At 49.7% G+C, this 21983-nt stretch overlaps 1 protein-coding gene across 5 annotated transcripts in view; it reads left to right on the top strand.

The window, feature by feature from the left end:
• Window positions 1-14332, top strand: part of LOC135106364 (zinc finger homeobox protein 3-like) — a 43848-nt gene extending 29516 nt beyond the window's left edge. The window contains exons 3-4 of one of the 5 annotated variants that reach the window (XM_064015302.1): window positions 4703-9520; window positions 9770-14332. In XM_064015302.1, the coding sequence (XP_063871372.1) occupies window positions 4703-9520; window positions 9770-10782 (5831 nt within the window). In that variant the 3' untranslated portion in view covers window positions 10783-14332. Of the gene's footprint in view, window positions 1-4702 lie in introns of all 5 variants that reach the window. The other 4 variants (XM_064015303.1, XM_064015304.1, XM_064015301.1 and 1 more) reach the window with 4 other exon arrangements.
• The last annotated feature ends 7651 nt before the right edge of the window (window positions 14333-21983 follow it).

Below are 21983 nucleotides of genomic sequence, written 5' to 3'. Positions count from 1 at the left end.
TGCCATCCCCACCTCCACCTCCACTACTTGTATACCTCCTCCACCAATACCTCCAAGCATCACAACTACCACCACCACCACCACCACCACCACCACCACTACTACTACCACCAACACGTTGAAACGCGGTCATCGACACACACACACACACACACACACACACACACACACCTCCCCCCTCCCTGCGTCCACTCTACCAGCATAAGGGGACATGGTCGGCCGCTCGCACCGTCACGCCCTCATTTCTCATAGTTGTGAGGTGGCTGCGGGTCCTCCCGGTCTGATCTCATTACCACTCATTAGGCGAGATTACTGGCTGCCCGTCCACCCCCTGCTGCTGCCGCCTGCTCCCCCTCACCCCCTCCTTCTCCTCCACCCTATGGTTTTGTTATTGGCTTTAGTTTACTCTTGTTCTCCTTTTGCTTCTGCGGAGATTTCTCATCGTTCACTTCTTCCTCTTTCTCCTCCTCCTCCTCCACCTCCTCCCCCTTGCTCTAATCCTCATTCTCCTCCTCATCCACCTCTTTGTGTTATAATCAACATTTATTTATATCTTCTTTTCATACGATTCTTTCTTCTCCTGTCCTACTCATCATCGTCATCATCATCATCATCATCATTGTCATCATCATCATCATCATAATAATCTTCGCTGGTTAACTGTCATCCTCTTTTTCTTCTGTACCCTCGACCCTCCGCAGCTAAATCTGCTTTTCACATTAACTTTATCATTGTCGTTCCGCATTTTGGTGTAATTATGTCGCGCGTCGCTCACTCGTATACTCCGTTCCTGCTGCCGCTGCCGCCTGTGTTGCTCTTGTTGTTGTCGTTGTTGCTCCTGCTTGGCGGCGAGCGGTCGGGCAGCGGCGGTCACCACGGATGTCCTGTTATTGTGCCACCACCACCCTGACCACCAAGGACTTGCCTATTTCACACCTCTCAGGGCGCCTCGCTTACCACGGGTTCCTCTGCCTCTTGCTTATCGCCTCTACACACGCTGTATGAGGCGCCAAAAACCATGAAATTGTCCCTACAGCACGCGCTCCTTCCTCTCCTCCTTTCGTGATTACCCTTGTACAGTTCATGGCTCCTCCTCCTCCTCCTCCTCCTCCTCCTCCTCCTCCTCCCATTCCACTACTAAACAAATCTGACCCTCTCGACCCCGCCGCTGCCAGTACCAGCAGCAGCAGCAGAAACGGTAAGCTCCTCCTCCTCCTCCTCCTCCTCCTCCTCCTCCTCCTACTTCTTCTCTTTTCCTCTTTCTCTCAACCCATCCTTTGCTTCTATTTTCTTTCTTTTGTTATTGTATATTTTCTGGCGTACTTTTCTTCTTTTCACTTGGTATTTTCACTTCATCTTCCTATTTTTACTCTCTTTTCCTTTATGTTTTGTCTTTTATATGATTCTTCTCTCTCTTCCCCTCTCCTCTTTCATCACGATATCCACTTTTCCTCGTCTTTCGCTTTTTTTTCTCCAAATCCTCTTTCATTTCATTACTATTACTCCCAATCCTTTTCGTCGTACTCCCCCTCCTCTTCCTCCTCTTTTCCTCCTCCTTTCCTCCTCCACACTGAGCCTCTAAAGACTTTGTGCCTTCCTTCTCTCCTTCCTCTCCGTACCTTCCCTTGTCCTTCCTCTCTCTTTTCCGCCCCCCTCCCGTTTTCTCCTTCTCCCCTCTCCCCCCTCTACTCCTGACAACTCCTTATCTCCAGCAGCCAGAGAGAAGCTTCAGCCACTAATTTAGACTCTGGGCCCAAGTCCTTCCAGCGATTAAACCCACCAAGGACATATCACTTAATATCCTCATGATTACAATTGCCCGAATCGTCCGTGGTGGCGCCGGTCCGTTCCCTCCCTCCCCCTCCCCCCTTCTCTCCTTCTCTCCCGTCCTCTCTCTCCCTCTCCACCTCTCCCAGACTACCTCTCTGTCTCTCTCCCTCTCCTCTGTGTTGAGTGCCCCCTTTCGCCTACTGCTTTTGGCTGTTGTCGCGTTTCATTCTGTATTCTTAAATTTTTCGCTTGGTGTGCAATGGCTAGTGAGCGGGCGAGACGCTGTGTCTGGCTCGCGGGATAACGCTGCGTGTAGAGTCTCTTGTTTATGTTATTATCCCTGTACCTGATCCTCTTGGTGACGAGGGGGAAGTCTTCTCGATCTCCTCCTCCTCCTCCTCCTCCTCCTCCTCCTCCTCCTCCCAGCTGATTCTGTTGGGTAATTGGAGTGATACTCGAAACTGGGTGCTTCAGACTGTACCTTATGTTGTATTAGAGGGAAGCTGAGGACACTTTGTTGGGCTACTGCTCAGTCTTGATTGGTGCAGCAGCCAGGGAGCGACTCACATTAATGGCAGTACTTGTTGTGCGTGGGAAAGTTATTAATGATAGGGGGAAAAAGTTAATGCTCATAGGCAATTACGGTTAACAGTATGATGGCTGCTTTCGTCGTGATGATATTTATTAAATAAAATGCTACGTGGAAATCGGTTTAAGGAAAATTAGTGTTTCTTCCTTGACAGGATGAGGGAAGGCTTGTGTAGGGAAGGTTTATATGGTTTCTTGGAGTGCCTCGGCTTTCTTTCAGGATAAAGCGAGGCGTAAGGTTCAAGGCCGTGGCAGTGGAAGAGCGCTAGAGGGGTGAGAAAGGGTGTTCCGGTGGGGAATTAGGGCGGGGAGAGCGCGTTCCTAAGGCCTCTCCTGCTGGCGGTGCTATTGAGTACCTCGCCGCGGCAGCAGTTACTTCACTTCAAGTATCACTCCGAGAATCTCCTCAGTACACGCGTGCAAGGCTGTTTGCCAATTGCCACGCCGCTGTGTGCGTGATAATGAGGCGGAGATGCAGATGTATAAATCTTGTTCATTTGGATAATCTTAGTGGCGTCTTTGGGAAAGGTTTGTCCCCCTTTCTTCGCTGTTATTTATAGTCGGCGAGGTCTGGAGGCGTCTTTGTGGTCCCCCGATTGGCCGTGACGGGTTGATGAGCGTCCCCGTGGCCGCCCCTCGCGTTGCGCCACCCACCGGCCACTCTGCCACGCCCGCCACTCGCACCCAACAACATAAACGGCTACAACATTGAAGCTTCTGTGTCACCCCGTCTGGCGCCGCTATTCAGCCCTTGTTCTCAGTTATCTGTACCCGAGAGGTCACCTAAAGTGCTCTTCATTCCTCCTTTAAATGATGAGTTTAGCGCGCAATAACGACAGGCGTCTGTTTGCTTAGTGTTGCTTCAGGAACGATCATAGACTCAGACCTCCGTGATATTGTACCTTCGGTGTGTCATGCGGCCCAGTGCCTCGGCTTAACGCGATCGTTTCTGCTTGTAAGAATGGGCACATGCTCATGCCTCTGCGCTCTGTGGTCAATACTCTTGGCTCAGAATGGACGTAATAAACCAAGGCATCCCTAGTTATCCATTCTTATTGCTTTTACACACAGTAGCAGCGGATGACATCATACGGGATACTTATGGGGGTGTTAAGAGTGTTACCTTGGATCTGAGCGGCACGGACTAGTGTTGAGTGAGGGGACGGACACACTCCCTAGTGTAGCCCGACTTTGCAGCCAGTGAATCCTTAGAGCAGGGGGTGGTAATCCTCCTAATTGCTAATCCTCCTCCGTGTCGTGCATATTAGCGCAGAAGGGGAAGACATTTACGACAGACCCATACCTGGAACTCTTACTGGCTTTGATGAGGCCAAAGCCAATACCAGGAAGCCCTGCAAGCACTAGGAAGAATACGTCATTGTTTCATGTCTTTTCCAATGTTCACTATTTTTTTCAGAACTTTTCACTTCAGCTCGGCGGTGTGTCCCGCTCTCACTGCATAGTTAGTTGGCCTTAAATTTTAGTTGACTTCTAACATTGCTTGGTTTTCTCTTTATTATGTGTATATGGCGAGGCTGACATAACAAGCTGTTCTTTTCTTTTTTGGTGGGGATTTTATCGAACGATAGGATAACTTTAGAACTCGGATCCTGTGTTGTTATCTGGTGGTGCGGGTAGCGGCGTCGCGGCCTTAATGAGCGTGGATGGTTCCGTGCCGCGGTAAGGCTCTAAGCTGGCTCGCGTAATGTCATTTAGGTCATTAGCCGGTGCAGGAAGTGACCAGAAGCCATTCGGTCAGGGTTCGCCCCTCAGTTGGTTTGTGAGAGTCGCTGGTGTAGGGCGTGAGGGTGGCCAGCCGCACTGCCACCGCCTCCACGCAGCGCCGCCCCTCGGAGGAACCACTGTGACTACTTGTTGTGTGGGTGGCGGGAGTGAGGACGTTCTTGTGATTCGTGTCGTTGTGTGTTAGCGCTAAATGGTGACATATTGCTCTCCATCTTCGTTCTCGCCAAACATTATTAATTGAAAGGAACAGCGACTCCCTGGCTTTGGTTGTGTGAGTTATCCCTGTGAAGTGTGTGGCAAGTGTTGGTGACGTGATCATTCCTGTGGGAAGGGTCGGCGCCATGAGAGTTAAGACCGTCTCTCGCCGTTATGTCCAAGGTAACGCCTCCGCTGCCTTGTGCTGTGAATTTTTTTTTTTTTTTTTTTTTGCCTTGTGACTTTACGTTTGGTGTTTGTACCACGCATCGTGCCTTTTGCAGCCGCGTGTCTCGCGTTTTTTTGTGACAATTAATGTGAGGGTGGAAAGAAAAGTAGTAAGAATTACTAAATTGAGAAGCAAAGCACCTTTCATTAATTCATCTTTTCTCTGTCTTTTCAGAGGAGACGAAAGAAGAAAATACAGGTCGCACCCCTGACCAAGTGCACGCCTGCCCCTGCTGCCACTTCACTTGTGACTCGGAAGCAGCCTTGCAGCAGCACGTATCTGGGGAGCATGGCGGGGAGAAGAAAGCGGGCTTGAGGTGCCCGCTGTGCGAGGAGGCTTGCCTGGACATGGCTGCCCTCGAGAAGCACGCTATCAACATCCACTCCGCCAATCCTGAAGGCCTGCAGCGCCTCATGCTGCTTGTGAAGCTCAGCGATGCCTCAAACAAAGCCGATGAAGAGGACGAACAGCAACCGAATCAGAGTGAACAGAATCAGAGGGTGCAGGAATCGATGAATCAGCGGCAGTCAATCAAGCAGGAAGAGAGCCATGCGTCAAGTGGTGCAGGTAAGCGAGTTGAGGAGCGGGGCGCGAGCCGGGAGCAGGAGGAGTGTGGTGTGTGTGGGCTGGCCTGTTCCTCCATCGACGAGTTAGTGACCCACCAAATGGCCGTGGGTCACACTCCCATCGCTGAGACCCCACGCGGTCCTGGTTACCTATGCTGGAAAAAAGGCTGCAACCAGTATTTTCCCTCAGCTCAGGCGCTGCATAGTCACTTCCGGGAGATCCACGGGGCCGTCCCTCAGCCCTCAGTGGCCGTATCTGAGCGCCATGTTTACAAATACCGCTGCCAGCAGTGTTCACTTGCGTTTAAGACTGTTGAGAAACTGCAGCTGCACGCTCAGTACCATGCCATCCGAGACGCTACCAAGTGTTTGTTGTGTCACCGAAACTTTCGTTCTTTGGCGGCACTGCAGAAACATGTCATCTCTGATCACCCTGAGTTGACAGCTGCAGAGCGGCAGCAGTTTCAAGCGTCCATCGTGGGGGCTCCTGTAGGGGCAGGTGCAGGGCCAGTTCTTGACCCCAACACCACAGCGCTGCTCCGCCAGGAGTCAAACAAGGGAGACGAGATTGAGGAGGTAGCGCGAGGGCCAGAGGAGGTGCCTCTCCCGCCGCAGCAGCAGGCTATCGAAGATTACCTCAACTCTGATACGATGGCGCTGGACAACTACTGCGACCCGGCAAGACGCTACAAGTGTCACCGGTGCCGCGTGGCCTTCACCAGGCAAAGCTACCTCACCGCACACCAAAAGACATTGCTTCACCGCCGCGGTGAGAAACTTACTTATCCAATGGAGAAATACCTCGACCCCAATAGACCTTATAAATGTGACGTCTGTAAAGAATCTTTCACGCAGAAAAATATTTTACTGGTGCATTATAATTCTGTAAGTCATTTGCACAAGCTTAAAAAAGCAATGCAAGATAAAGAGACCAAAGCATCTTATAGTAACAATATCCAGACCCAGTCTGAGGCAAGTAGCGCTGAGGAGAGAACCCACCCCCAAGGGGACGGCCAAGCTGGTCCCCCGCGGACCCCCTCCGCCACCGAGGAGGAGGAACGCAACAAACCGTACAGGTGTCACGTGTGTCGCGTAGCGTATTCCCAACAGTCCACCCTCGATATCCACCTCCGCTCTGTGCTCCATCAGACTCGCTCTGCCCGTCTCTCAGAGTTTCTTCCCACCAACACGTACCTTGACCCCCAACGCCCACTTGCTGATCAGCAATCCCCTCCCACCTCCACTTCCCAACCTTCATCCACTTCCCAGCAAGAGACACGCACCTCTTGCTCTCCCTCTAACTCCCAGAGCACTCCCTCCGTGTCGCACCAGCAGAGTGTTTCTCCCTCCGGTAGTGGCGGCAGCGTCCAGGGAAGCTGCGGGCGCTGTGGTTGCGTATGGAACACAATGGAGCAGGCTGCACAGCATGCTTTGCTGTGCAGCCTTCTTCCTCCCAACATGAACTTCCCTTCGCAAGCCAGCAACAGTAACAGTAGCAACTTAAGTCCGTCAGCTACCCTGGACGCCGCCTGGGCCGCGTTCTGTGGCGCCTCCCTCCTGCTCCCGACTCAGCCCCACGATCGCTCTCTCTCTCCATCTGAATGTTCCATAGAATCTCTCTCTACCTCTAGAGTCACTGTACCTTTCAGAAAGTCTTCACGCCTACACAAGCACTTATTAGAGAGCTTTGGCTTTGATCTAGTTGTTCATTATATTGAAAATCAGCAACCTTGTCCTTCAAAAGACCCTGATGAAGGGGCTTCTGAGGACCCTAAAGACAAATCCAATTCTAGTTTACCTGAATTAAGTAAATCTAAATGTCCTAAATGTTTTAAAAAGTTTTCTAGTGTATGGGTTTTAAAAGCCCACTTAGAAGAAATCCACCAGTCTTATGTACCTTTTGATATACTTAAGAAATTCTCTGATGAGTACCGTAAAGAGTACAACACTAGTCGGCACTGCTCTAGCAGCGATCCCTCTGCTCTTACAGATGAGGAGCGAGGCCGGGACGCGGAGGTCGTCCAGGGGGGAGAGAAGGGGACTTCAGATGAGAGAGAGAAAGAGGCAGAGTCAGGCAGCAGGAACGACGCCGCGGCCACGCCCACCTCTCGTGCCACGCCCACACCTGGTGCTACGCCCACCTCCACTGCCTTCACCTCCTCCGCTGCTGATCACCAGGGTATGAATGTGCCGCCTCAAGTGGCTGAGATGGCAGCTGCACTGAATGCTTTGACTGCTGCACAAATGCAACAAATGCAGTTCAATCCCATGATGATGGCAGGGCTGGGGCTGGCGGCGGGGCTGCCCCTGCCGCTCAACCCTTTGGCGGCCATGAACCTCCATCCCCCGCTGGCCCCCATGCTGCCTCCACACATGTTCGACCCTATGGCCATGGCCTCCATGCAGCAGCAGCAGGGGCCACCGACCTCAGGCCCGGCCCCTGTGCCTAACGAACCTCTGTTTCTCAAGCAGCAGCAGCATCAAATGTTTCAGCAGCAGCAGCAACAACAACAACAACAGGCAGCTGCGGCTGCAGCTGCTGCAGCTGCTGCTGCCGCTGCTGCTGCACAGCAGAAGAGGGCCAGAACGAGAATTACAGATGACCAGCTGAAGATTCTGCGTGGCCACTTTGACATCAACAACTCCCCCACGGAGGAGCAGATCAACGAGATGGCCAAGCAGAGCGGGCTGCCCCCCAAGGTAATCAAGCACTGGTTCCGCAACACACTCTTCAAGGAGCGACAACGCAGCAAAGACTCGCCATATAACTTTAGCATCCCGCCGTCCACCACGCTTAACCTGGAGGAGTACGAAAAGACAGGTGAGGCCAAGGTGATGCCGCTCAACCCGGAAGAGGCTCGCGAGATAGTAGCAATCAACAGCACGCGAGAGGAGGAGAGAGCTGCGGAGCACGTGATCAAGGATGAGCAGGCCTCTGACCGCATCGCAGCCGTGTCCCCGCACAACAAAGTTCCTAGTCTTAATCAAGACAATAGCCGAGTACAAGAAAAGAATGGGGATGGCTTAGGTGGGTCAACGGATCTTGCTAACCAACAGCAGCTCCATTCACAGCAGCTCCCGGCGCCGCCGCAACAGTCGGAGAAGCAGCAGCTGGACCAGAAATCTCTGCTGCCGCCACACCATCCCCAGCAGCAGCAGCAGCCTCAGCAGCAGCCGCAGGTGAGCAGTGGACCTCAGTTGGTATCCTCGGCGTCATCCTCCCCTCTGGGATTGACGGCCACCTCATCGTTCTCGAGTCTCACCTCTCCACAGTCGTCATTGTCGCTCACCTCACTCATTACCTCTCAGTTCGAGACCAATCCCATGCTGGCCCACAAGCTGCCTCACACACCACCCACAGTTCCTAGTTCTGGCCTTATACCCCCGAGCTCAGGTGTGAGTCCCACGCCGCCCCATCTGTCCTTCCCAACAACGCCGCTCTCCAATCCCCACACACCCACTTCTTCCTCCTCCGGGTCAGGCAAGCGAGCCAACCGCACCCGTTTCACCGACTACCAGATCAAGGTGCTACAAGAGTTCTTCGAGAACAACGCGTACCCCAAGGACGACGATTTAGAGTACTTGTCCAAGCTGCTCAACCTCTCCCCGCGCGTCATTGTTGTGTGGTTCCAAAACGCCCGCCAGAAGGCACGCAAGGTGTATGAGAATCAGCCGCCCCTCGACCCCAATGATGAGGGCGCGGGAAGGTTCACGCGGACGCCGGGCCTCAACTACCAGTGTAAGAAGTGCTTGCTTGTCTTCCAGAGGTACTATGAGCTTATCAGACACCAGAAGACTCATTGCTTCAAGGAAGAAGATGCAAAGCGCTCTGCTCAGGCCCAAGCAGCGGCGGCCCAAGCGGCAGCTCTCTATAATGATGAAAACTCCAACCACTCCAGCATCACCGACTCGTCCCAGCAGTCAGGTGGACTAGACAACAAAAGCACGGAGAGCACCTTGCAGTGTGATAAATGCAGCCTGGTATTCAACAGGTTTGAGCAGTGGCGTGAACACCAAATTGTTCACCTCATGAACCCCGCTTTGTTTCTGAACAAAGGTGCTGAATCTCCATTTACCAACCTACAACAACAGCAGCAGTCACAGCCTTCACAACAACAGCACCAGCCGCCCACCTCCGTCCCTCAGCCTCAACCCAGTCCCCTCCTTCCCCCTGCCTCCCCCCTCAAGCGCAAGGCTGAGGAGAGCGAAGACGAGAGGGAAAGTATGGCCGGGACGAATGAGGGCCAGAGGGACAAGCGGCTGCGCACCACCATCCTGCCGGAACAGCTGGACTACCTCTACCAGAAGTACCAGATGGAGGCCAACCCTTCGAGGAAGATGCTTGAGACCATCGCTCAGGAGGTGGGTCTCAAGAAGAGGGTCGTCCAAGTCTGGTTCCAGAATACTCGAGCGAGAGAAAGAAAAGGTCAGTTTAGAGCTCATGCACAAGTGATAAACAAAAAATGTCCTTTCTGTCCTGCTATCTTTAAAGTCAAGTCAGCTCTTGAATCGCACCTTTCTACTAAGCACGCGGATCAGTACTCTAAGGGAGATGTGGACATTGATGCACTGCCTGATGTAGAAGACTCTGGTGTTGGGAACTTCGGCCTGTCTTCAACTCCTTCTGCAACTCCCACCTCTCAAGTGATGCACTCTTCTTTCTTCTCCTCCCCAGAAGTTCCGGAAGACTCGATAGCCATGTACCACGAGGAGGCAATGCGGCGTTACCTGAATGATGTCACCTTGTCCTCAGACGGTACCAGGCGGGAAGGTGAGAGTCCACTTGACCTAAGTAAACCTCTAGACTTGGTGCGGCCGTTGGGGTTTGACTCATCTCTCTTGGAAACAACTAACGAACACATTGATGATCATTCAGATGAGGACAGTTATCACCTATATATTTCTGAACAAGATGAGGGAGATACGGGATTAAACTCTCACGAGAGTAATCCTACTTCGCCAGCGTCCTCCACCACCAGTCCGGCCAACAAACAACCCGGGCAACCGCAAAGCACACCCAGCAAGCGATTCCGCACCCAGATGTCGGCCATCCAAGTCAAGATCATGAAAAGTGTGTTCCAGGATTACAAAACACCCACGATGGCCGAGTGCGAGTTGCTGGGGCGGGAGATAGGACTGGTCAAGCGGGTGGTGCAGGTGTGGTTCCAGAACGCGCGGGCGAAGGAAAAGAAGGCCAAGCTGGCGCTGCAGAAGATGCTTGGCACGGAGCCCGAGACGCCAAAGCCCCCGGAGGAGTGCAAAGTGTGTAATTTTAAGTACAGTCATAAGTACTCTATTCAGGACCATTTGTTTACACGCTCACATATCGAAAACATGAAAATGTTTCTGGAAAAGGTGAAGGACGAGAGCGACTCGGCAGGCATGAATACCAGCCTCAGTTCCATGCAAGTCGACGTCGACCGGCCGCCCGCGTCCATGACGCCCGCGGCTGGCCTGGCGCACCAGCTGCAGATGGCACAGCATCTAATGGCGCTTGGGTCCCCTCCCTCTGCTGTCTGTGGTGCTGCCGGCGAAGACAAGAAGGGCGGCCCTGGCGGCAGCAGCACCGACGACCTGAGTCGCCTGCAGCTGCTGCAGCAGATGTACCAGCAGATGGGTCTCGGGGGGCTGCAGGGGGCGCCGCACCCGCTCCTTCAGCACGCCATGATGGCCGGCGCCGGTGAGTAGCGGTCCCCCTCCCTCCCACTACTGTCCGCACCCGCTGCCCGTCCCGCCCGCACACCACCCAGCGCCGCCCGCACGTTACCCCGCCCTACCCCGCTCCTCCCGGCCACGCCTGTCAGGGGACCACTACTCCTACGCCTGCTCACGCTCACTGCGCCCCCCCACCCAGGCTCGGCCATGCTGGCCCGCCGTTAATATCATTGGGCCCGGCTGGCTAGCGAGCAGCAGCAGCAGCAGCAGACCCCAGGCAGGCCTGGCCGGGGCGAGCGTCAGTGTAGCTTGGTCCTGTCACGCTTTATCCTCCCTGGCAGCGTCACGCTTGTCGGTGTTGCTGCTGCTGGACCATCCTGTGTTCCATCTCGCTTGTGCGGACCCGCCTGTAATCCCCCGTGTATGTCTCAAGCCCAGGCCCGGGTCGCGGGGGGAACACGGACGTGGTATACGTGTCCCTGGAGAGACGAGTCTGTTGCTTAATGTGTGTTGGTTGATGTTTAACTGATGGCAATTTTTGCAAAGTTACGAAAGTTCCGGATATCAGGCCTTACTCTGAGTCTGAGGCCTTACAAGCTTCACTAGAGCTGGTTTTATGTACTGTTTGTGTAATCCTCTAGAACAGCGCCACGTTGGTAGATAATAGAGTCTAAAACCTACTAATGGTGAAACACTACAATACCTCGCATCAAAGCATATGAATTGAGTGTACCCTAAAGTTAAAAAGGATTACTCGCGCACCAGATTAATGCTGTATACTAACTTACTAGATAATGTTCCTACCACTTTTTATGCTAATCACGTGATGAATGTTTCAAAACGCATAATTATTATTTTCACTAATATTAGCGTTATGATGAAATCCAAAACAATCAGTAGCAGATTTCTAAGCCTACAAAAACTTGTTTACTATTACATTTGATTATCATATAACTGTAAAACTGAATAGCTTTTACATTAGTTCTGCTTATAGAAATGGTATCTAGGCTTTAGCGTGCAAACCCTCACCTTCCCCCCTCCCCCCCTCACACACTAACCTCACTACGAGCGATCCGGATTCTCAGCTGCCGCTCTCGGGGCTCTTCTGAACTTTTTAAACGAATTCACGTAAACCTTCAAAATTCACTAATATTAAATACAAGTACAAGAGAGTTTCCGACTCCGCCTCACCTCGTCCCTCGTGCGGTAGCGAGACTCCGGGCCTGTAGTCAACCCTCTCTGTATCTACCACAAGCAGCAGGTTCCTGAGATAACCACGAGTGATTCATACAAAACTTGACCATAGATTCCTCATCAGTCTTCCACAGCCAACCGACCCAACTGAAGGTATTAAGTAAAAACTACTGTTCAAAGTTAATCTCATGATTGACAACCGCTCACAGTACCGACCCTGGAGACTGCCCGGTGGCAGTCCTGCATGTCAGCTGCCCAGCCACAACAGCCTCTTTGCCAGAAAACTGAGAGGAAGACCACAACACATTACATCCTTGATCCCACACCATTTGTAAGATTAGACAAGCTACGGCGAGAGCGTTCGGTGTCTCCCATGCAATGTATGTATAATGTACATTAATCCAAGGGAAGTAATAACTGTCAAATGTAACGTTATATACCACTGGGTTGTAGTGTTTGTGAACTCGTAGTGAGTTTGACAACTTTTCTCCTTTGAGAGCTAAGTGATCTTTGCAATGCTTCGCAAAATGGCTTTAAAGGACCGTCACGCTCAGAGCCTCAAATCATCCACTACTCGATGGTCAGGAGACAAACGGATGATGACTTAACTTGGCTGGACCAGAACGAACACTACAACCCGGCCTGATAAAGCCCCCATACTCTACCTCGCACATATTTTGCCGAACGAAGCAAGTAGCTGGTGAGGGAGGAGCTGTGCCGCCCCTGGCTCTTCCCTGGCAGCCCCTGACAGGCTGTCGGGAAAGGCCGGGCTGGCGCAGGTCTCTCAAGCCGATGCAGCAAGATGACAATGGCGTGAAACTTGCGAGGCTGAACCGCGCGTCGCCGCCCGCCCAGGGAAAGCTCGTGGGTGGTGTAGGCTTGAGCAACTGCCATTGCCTCGGGCTTACTGACGAAGGTGCGGGCGAAGAATGACGGCTCAGTGTCGCCAGTTTGACATCATTAATTGTATGTGTAAGTGTGTTTGTATGTTTGTAATTTTCCTGCGTCTATCACACAGTTCCTTCCAGCTACGACTGGCCTTGTACCAGAGGGTCGTGTCTGTTGCGGAACGACTCGCTAATTTAATTGTTGTCCCTTGTAGATCACATTGATATCAGTCTGACAACACCGGGTGACACCTTGACTTTTTTCTGATAGGTAGATATAACAGCACAGTGTCCGAAGCTGCCGAAATCCCTGTGTTGTCTGCCCTCACACGGAGATGGCCCAAGTCCTGGTCCTGCCCCCCGACTCACCGGTGTCCCGCCATAGTTTACTTTGTCATATCACTTGTCTGCGGTTCAGAACCGACGTGTGGATTGTTTGGTGCTTGAGAACTATGACGTAAGGAATCTTATAAATGACACAGCTTGGAGACAAGCGCTTTCGGCAGCTTCGGACACGGTGAATTCAGCATCAGCAGTGATTGGTCAGTTCCGGTGGTCCTGCCCGGCTGAAGTTCGCGGCAGGTCCTCGGGTTGGCCAGGCACAGGGCACCAGTATCTCAGTAAGACACATTTATTACATTTTTTATTTATTTATTTTTTTTTTATGTTGGAATAGCAACAAGTTATCCTGTTTGTTATGCCTCGCCGAAGCGTGAGGCACTAAGAGTACTGTGGTAACCTTTCATTTCCCTGTTAAGATCAACTATTGTGTTGGGTCGAACATTATTTTCCCAGACTGAAGTTGACCAATACTTTGTCTTGAAACGGTTCCTCGCTTTTTATTTGGAAATTATTTATATAACTGAAATGAATCGCAAAGTTCCTATTTGAATGTGAATATTTGAAATACTATTAGTAATGATATAATAATAGTAATAATAACTGCTCGTACAGCTAGGGCGCCTGTGGATCTCGCAATGGTGGTGACTGTCTTGATATTACCGTGTATGTGAGTGTTCCTTATATTTTTACATTAATAATAATTGTTGTAATCATTTTATGGACCACATCGGTATGACCCTGTCCACTCTAGGTGATGATGGTGTTGCTGATCTTCGGTATTTATCTGGCCTCTCTTTTGTACATAGTGGTTGGGGCGACCTGCCGTCCCGCCGTGTTACGTTGTACATTATCATTATAATTATTATTATTATTATAATTATTATAATTATTTTCATGAACACGAGTTTATAAGCTAAGTCTTAAATGTCTGTTGTGCTTATTGTACAGCCTATCAAGCCTACCCGGTCAAAGAGGCCTTTTATGTTGTATATTAATTTAGTTTCCTCTGTCATTTTGATTCTTCCTTTGTATATTTCTTCATATATCATTTAGTTGAAGAGAGGCAGTTGTGTTTTGTTGTATATTACTGAGTTAGAGCCGTTCTGATTATTTCCTGTACGTATGTGGGAAATTAGTGATAATAAATCTCAGAAATGAAATACACAAGTCTTTTATGAATCTTATGATAAGCTAAGTGAGGGCAATGGGTGGGGGTGGGTGCCTGTCGGCTCACCCCAGGCCGCCCACCTTTAAGTTATGTTTGGTTTCTTTATTATTATTTGCTATAATATTTTTTTTTTAAGCAAGAAGATAATTTAGTTAAACAAAATTTAAGTTACGTACAAACAACAGGCTGATGGCACACCCCCGCGCCACCAGGGGCACACAGGGCACGAGGCGGGCGGCACAGACCGAGGCGCGGAGGCTCGGAGTAAAGTTCCATGGTTACTTAGTCGCGGCGTGCTTCTCTGTGTGTGTGTGTGTGTGTGTGTGTTCCTTGTTATTTGCAACATCTTCATATTTTGTATCCGTTGCCTTTCATATAATTCACATATTATAATGCATAATTATTACCCAAAGTGTGAACTGAATAGCTGTCCGTGTGTGCGAACACACACACTCTCTCTTTCTCTCTCTCTTTCTCTCTCTCTCTCACACACACACACACACACACACACACACACACACAACTAGATTACGCTCAGAGAAGCATTCTGCATAAGGACATATATTTGATCACCATACTGCTCTGGCCTCTGTCTGTGCCCGGCGCCACCTGTGCCCTCGCTTAAGGAACACAACCCTCGAATATAGAACTCGAATCAAAGCAAGCTACCGAGAACAGGACAATAAAGAAAATTAATAAATAAATAAAAAATAATAATAATAAAAAAAAATTGAAATATCCAGAGAACACAACCCGGGTATCATATAACGCCTTCTGTCTCCCGAATTTTATACACTGGCCCACTTTGATATGTGACTCGTCCCTCCCTCCCTCCCTCCCTGCCATCCCCACTTCCTATTCAGCGCGAGACGCAAAGACGTCCTTCCGATCCCTACCACTTGCTGCCCAGGAAGGATTATCAGTCACTCGTGCGTCAGAGTACAGCCAGATCTTGCCTGAGAGAACTCTTGAAACTTTGCAGTGTTAGAGAACAAGACAGCTTCCCTACATCAGCCCGACCTTTGTTGATGTGCCCGGTGTTAGTCACGTGTCCCATCCCCTCCACCCCACTCTGAATGGTTGCCTGGATTATGCCATTAAGTTACATTTTTTGAACGTTTTATAGATGTTAGTGGACAGAGAAGTAGTTGTCTAAGTGTCGTGCATGAGTAGTAAGTGTCAATACGTGTCCTTGGTGTTCGTGTTAGCTGTGATGGTCCTTGCTGGTGCCTGCCTGCCCTCCCTGCTCCTCCCACCTGCACCGCTGCCAGACGAACAGGTAAGTGACTTTTCTTTTATTATTATTGCAACTTTTTTGTTTGTTTGTCAAGTTTACAAAGGACGCGGTGGACAAAACACTCCAGTACACAAGGGCAAGGAACTGACATGGGAGGGAAGTGGGAGGGAAGGAAGAAAAAAATGAAGGAAATTAAGTAGTGGAGGGAGGTGGGAGGGTGTGGGTAGAGGTGTGGTAAGAAGGAACTTGTATAGCAGGATGTAGAGGAAGGAAACATTTCGAGCTTAAATTCGAAGCTTCAATCACTTCCGTCAGGCACAAAAATAAACGAGAAATCTGGTCTTTTTTAAAACTAAATTTATGCGCGTGTAATTTTCTTAGATTCGGTCGCGTGATTCTCAAAATAAACAACCGGAGACTGCCGTAATAAGAGTAACTTTTTAAACGTCCAAGATTAAGCCAGCCAGACAAACAGAGCCATAAGGAAGGAGAGGGAAAATTGCTTGTCCTCATCTCCCTTCCTCTTCCCCACTCACCGAGAGTAATTGAAAGCTGGAATATTTCGCGCATAAAACTGAAGGGAACGGAGGAGGCAGCGCGATCCACTAATGAGATAAAATTCAAGTCCAACAGTGCGAGGGTCCTGTCTACCGCAGGGACCTCACCCAATCTTCCCCGGGAACTCCTCCGGCAATACCACGGTTAAATAGTGTTAAATCTCCCTCATTCTCCGCCCTTATTTTTCCCTCTTGCTCCTCCTCCTCCTCCTCTTCCTCCTCCTCCTCCTCCTCCTCCTTCTCCTCCTCCTTCTCCTGCAGGTCCAGAGAGCGAGGTTCGTATTAAAGAAATCTGATTGTAAATGAAATTGGTCGAGACAGATCTGTACGCATTACTAAAACATGGAAAGTAATCTTGTTTCAACGGAGGCGTAACTCAATCTTCACTCTGCTTCGGACCTGGACACGGGGGAGGAAATTGCTGCCCGAGATTTGCTGCTCCGAGAAATGTATTGGTTACTTCCCTTTGGCCTCAGCTTAACATTGGCCTGTTAAATGCGTCCCTTCCTCTCCTTCCTCCCCTTCTTGCTGTGTTAAGTCCGTGGTCGATGCTGGCGCGGGAAACGAAGGTGGAGGAGAATCATCGCGGCGCCGTTAATCACACTCACCTCTACGCTTACTCACTATCACGGTACTTTCCCTCAGACTCAAAAGTACACTCGTCGAGGGACTTAATTCGCGGGGCGGCGGCACTCGCGTCTGTCTGCTCGTGGGGGTGGGGGTGGGGGTGGTAGAGGGCGGAGCTTGATGTGATGACGTCAGGGGAGCCGACCAGGGCCAGACCAGGGACTCCTCAGGGTGGGTGTGTACACGTCCTGTTTTTCTCGCCCTTGCTGGTGCTGGTAATGGTGACGCGAGTGATGGTTGTGGTGGTGGTTGTGGCAAAAGTGACAAGCACCGTGCCTGCCCTCACTGCTCACTGCCGAACTAATTAACAGGGACTGTGGATAAGGGTGGTGAGGGTTGGTGGTAATTAATGTCTTAGTGTCATTTCCGGTCCTGTTCCACGCCCCGTAACGATGAGTGGTGCTTACAGTATTGCGCAGTGTAGTGATCGGGTGAATGAAGTTGGCCAATGTTGTAGTGTTGTAATCGCTAACGTGGCCCCTTCTCCCTCCTCCTCCTCCTCTCTTCTTCCACTCTTCTCCCTCTCCATCTTCGTTTTCTCCTTCGCTTCTTCCTTTTCCTCCTCCTCCACCTCTGTACCGTCTGCCACTGTTTCCGACTCCGTAGAAGTCCAGTACAGGCTCCTTCCTTTCCTCCTCTCTCTCTCTCTCTCTCTCTCTCTCTCTCTCTCTCTCTCTCTCTCTCTCTCTCTCCTTATCTTCCCTTGTCCCTCCTTCCTTACTGCTCTCTCTCCTCACGTTCTCTTCCTTTTAAATAGCACAGTGGTGAGGTTTTGCTTGAGAATACTGAATAAGTAATGTAATACATACACGTATTATTACCCTTACCGTGCCGGACAGCGCGCCTTGCGAGTCACAAGGTTTCGTTAAGAAGCTTCAGTTAGCAACTCTCTTCGCCCTCGCTGTTCCGTCCTTCCCGAACGAAACTTAAAAAGAACGTACGATACTTACTGCATATTCAGCAATTACTAAGCGCACGGTTCCTGGAAAACCAGGTTAGTGGCCGACAGGTAAAAAATTTTAATCCTAAAAAAGTCGACTGATATTCTTTCCCTCATCAGATATGTCTGATGATATTTGCGACGGAAATTAAGTACTAGCAAGCATGGAGGCCAGTAATAGTGGCTGCCGTCGTGAACAAACCGTCATCATGGGCGCTACATTGTTTGAGAGCTGACCCAACCCTCTTTCCCTTCATCCTCCCCTCACTCACCCCTCGCCCTCCCTCCCCGTGGCTCGCTGCCCGGGGAGATGGCACCCCCAGATAGCGTCAAACGTATACAGACGCACACTAGACTCGCCCGGCGGATCAAAAGTGATTGACGCCCGGAGAACTGACGTAAAATATTAATTTGGAAACGCGTGTCTCCCCGTGTGTCTGTCCTGTCCCTCGTACAGGACCGGGATTCTTGCTTTTTTCTCTTTTGTCTTTTTCTCCGTTGGTCGTTTCGTCTCTTCTTGGTTCGTACCGTGTAATTTATTCTCCTTTGCGTCGCTTTATGTGTGTAACTTAGAAACATTATGAACGACTTTAATTTATATTACTGTATTACTACTACTACTACTACTACTTTTGCTGCTGCTACTGATACTACTACCACAATTACCACCGTTACTAGGTGTGCAAAGACATAACAACAACGACAACAACATCCTTTACTACTACTACTACTACTACTACTACTACTACTGGTACTTTTACTACATACTACATACACCACTACCACTACCACTGCTAGTACAACAAGGGATCATAAGAAAAAAGCAAACTTGTCGCGCGCTAAGCACACTCCGCGGAATTTACAGCTTTCCGGCTTAATCAGATCCACAAGTTTAGGAGTTAGTAGCATGTTTAGTCCGAAGTTTCGTGACTCAGCTTTCCAAGGAAGTGATAGTACAATGCTTCGCTACGAGACCCTATTCCCTGTTATCATCATTGCTAGTTTGAAGTTTTGGCAAATATAGCACATAACAAGAAAATATAACGAGTATGCAGGTAAATTAAACACACACACACACACACACACACACACACACACACACACACACACACACACACACACACACACAGTACTGCAGACTTTCTTTATTTCTCAATTAAAGTACAAAAAATCTATTGAGTTTACCTATTTCATATGAGGACTTCGCTTCAGGCTCCTCAGATGGCATCGCTTCCTCTCAGACGCACTCCAGCGCCACGGAACACAGCAGGGAAAGGGATAAAAAACAGTACCTCCTTCACAGCGGCCTATTTGCTTATAACAGTATGGAGGAGTAACCTTTCTCCTCCATCTGCCAATGTTTAACGAAGACAAACCCTACACACTGTCTATTATCTCTGCTCCAGTAACTTTACCCGGTACTCACGTTTGCTTCAGGTGAAAGTTGTGAAGTTGTTGGTCTGGGAGGTTCATCTCGGCTACCTTCATTATTATAGTAACTTGCGTCGACAAATTTTTACGCTGAAGAGAAGGATGTGTGGCTCTGTTAAGTCTGTTTACAGGAGCGAGGTAATCGAGGAGGTACGCTTGGGAAAGGAACCCGCTGCGCGCCACCATACGGCAACTTGCAAGACTACAGGAGGCGAGTATACGAGTATGTCTGCCCCCTCCAACTCCGTCGCCGCCACACGCCAGACACTCGCTATTGTGTGCGTCTGCTGGGTGAATCTCGGCCTCTCGCAGCTTATCAATTGGGTGGCCTCACGGGGAGATGATCGAGGGCGTTCTGGAGGAGAGGAAAAAGCAAACACATCGAGTGTGGAGTGACTCAGATGGATCAATACTTTTTAATTTCTTTTCTAATTACGGATTCTGTCGATTTTAGTAGTCCTTGATACTATGTTCTGTATATGTTTTTCTTGTATTTATCGTTTTAGCTGATTTTAGTGTCTCGGATTTGTGACTTCTTTTTTTCCTTATGTGCTTCCTATAATCCTTATGTAAACTATTGGGAGATGATATTCCCTGCGTACATGTTAAGTTGATTATGCATCCTCATTGTTACATTCATAGAGTTAAAATTACTTCCATTTGAAACAACAAGAATCGTCGGGACGTATTGACAGTCGCTCTCCGGGAAACGACTTGGAAATAAGAGCGAAAAACGCAATGTTTGGCAAGGTCTCGGAAGCTGGTTGGCAGATGTATTCAGGTCCACTTTGGTCATTCATAAGTACACACGGAGGGCTACTCAGGTGGACTTTCTCGGCCGGATGAATTCATACTAATCTGACCCGCCCATGAAACTTTTATGGAGTTTCTTTTTGATCCGCTTGGCATCTTTGATCAAGTTAATTTGCATAGTGGCCAGTGTGTGTCGGGGGAGGAAGAAGAGAGTTGGAGAGAGTGAGGGGAGGGGGGAAAGGTTGGGGGAATGGAAGATGATAACCAGAGGGAACAACAGTGTTAGTCTACGTGTTCTAAACTGAGGATTAGTGTTGATAAAGAGGATTTCTGTTCCCTCCCCACCAAGCATGTGTTCCGGGGGAGGATTTTCTTGCGGCTCACGCACATCGACGAGGTTGATTTGATGTTTTGTAGTTATTCTCCAGTGAAATATTTCTTTGGATCAACTTTGATGAGGAAAAGTAGGGTTGTATTTTCGTTGAGCTCGACCACTCTATTATTCTCGTTCCACCGTTTTCCTCGAATCGATACCTTATAATAATCTAATCAACCTCCGCCATGGATTTTCTCTCTTTTTTGGCCGCAGTAGAGGTTAACAGCTACTGTCCATCATTGTTATTTGTGGGGGAAGGAGGGGGAGGGTGAGAAATCGGTTAGAGAACTCTATATAAAAAGGGAAGCAGTAACATGAAGTCGTAGTGACGCACACCAATGGCACAGATGAGGCATTGGTAAAGACAAGAGTGTTTCAAAACGAAGGTCTCATGTAATAGAATATACATAAGGGTGGTGTGTGAGATGGCGTGGCGTGGCTGCCATTCAAGTCACGACACGAGTCTAGTCCACACGCCCACCACCACCACCACCACCATCACCGCCACGTTACCCTTCACCACCAACTCAGCACCTCCACCACCTCTACTACCTAGCCGCCCACCACCACCACCACCTCTACTACCTAGCCGCCCACCATCACCATCACCTCCACCATCACTTATCTATACCCCTATCACTACCAGCACCACCTTACTCTCCCATTAACATACTCTCCACCTCTTCCATAACCACCACCATCACTGACCTGCCCCCACCACCTCCACCACCACCACCACTTCAACACCATCATTACAACCATCACCTTGGCCTCCCTCACCACTACCACTACCACTACTACCACTGATCCCTTCACCACCACCACCACTAACCAAATCATTACAACTTCGACCACACGTCTCCACACCTCTCCTATACTTACACTCCGCATAAACGACACAAAAAGATTTAAACGAGGAGTATGAGAGTCAGCTGAACCGAGTGTAGTAAAGGCGCAGGTAAAGGTCAGTGGCAAGGTTATTTTAGGGATTTAAAGGTTCCCTCCGACCCAGGAGCAGCAGCCTCACCTGTGTCTACCTGGGACGTGCCGCGGCTCACCTGGGTAACGGGGCGGCGGGCGGGGCGCGTGGGTCTCAGGTTGCAGTTTCGAAAGGAAAAGTTATACCCGGAGGCCTGGAACAGATTTACGAGCTTTGACCTTCATAGTGCGTATGTTTTGCTGCACTGAGGATATCTATATATACTAATAGCTCTAATGACTGGTAAAGCTCATATGTTGGCAATATATATACGTGCGTTGTGTTTTTGGTAGACGGTAGCGAACACATGAGTGGAAATAATCATCAGGAAAACTCATATGACCAGCTGTGTATCCAATAATAATCTTGTGCTGACTGTGTATTAGTGCAGCTTCCATGCGTGTTACCTGTGATGTGTTTACTGATATTGGCAACAAGATAGATGCCAGACAGGAGTTATGAACGCTACTGCCGCTAATCTCCAGCAAGCAACGCGCCCTCGCTGCCAAATATTTTGATTAATACGTCACTCTTCCGTCCATTAAGGCAACTAATTGTAACTTTTAGCCGAGAAAATCCTATCGGTCTTGGGTACAAAGTGTAAAAAAAAAAAAAAAAAAAAAAAAAAAAACAAGATGATGAGAAGAAATGTGGATATACAGCCTCGATTTAAGTCAGGAAAATTCACATTTCATTGCCACAAATGGTTCCACAGTTCATCAGGTTCTCTAATGATGTTCTGA

The sequence above is a fragment of the Scylla paramamosain genome, chromosome 13 (genome assembly GCF_035594125.1).
Source record: "Scylla paramamosain isolate STU-SP2022 chromosome 13, ASM3559412v1, whole genome shotgun sequence".
Taxonomy (NCBI): domain Eukaryota; kingdom Metazoa; phylum Arthropoda; class Malacostraca; order Decapoda; family Portunidae; genus Scylla; species Scylla paramamosain.
The sequence above is the reverse complement of the archived record's forward strand: the minus strand, read 5'-3'. Positions and strand labels throughout refer to the sequence as shown.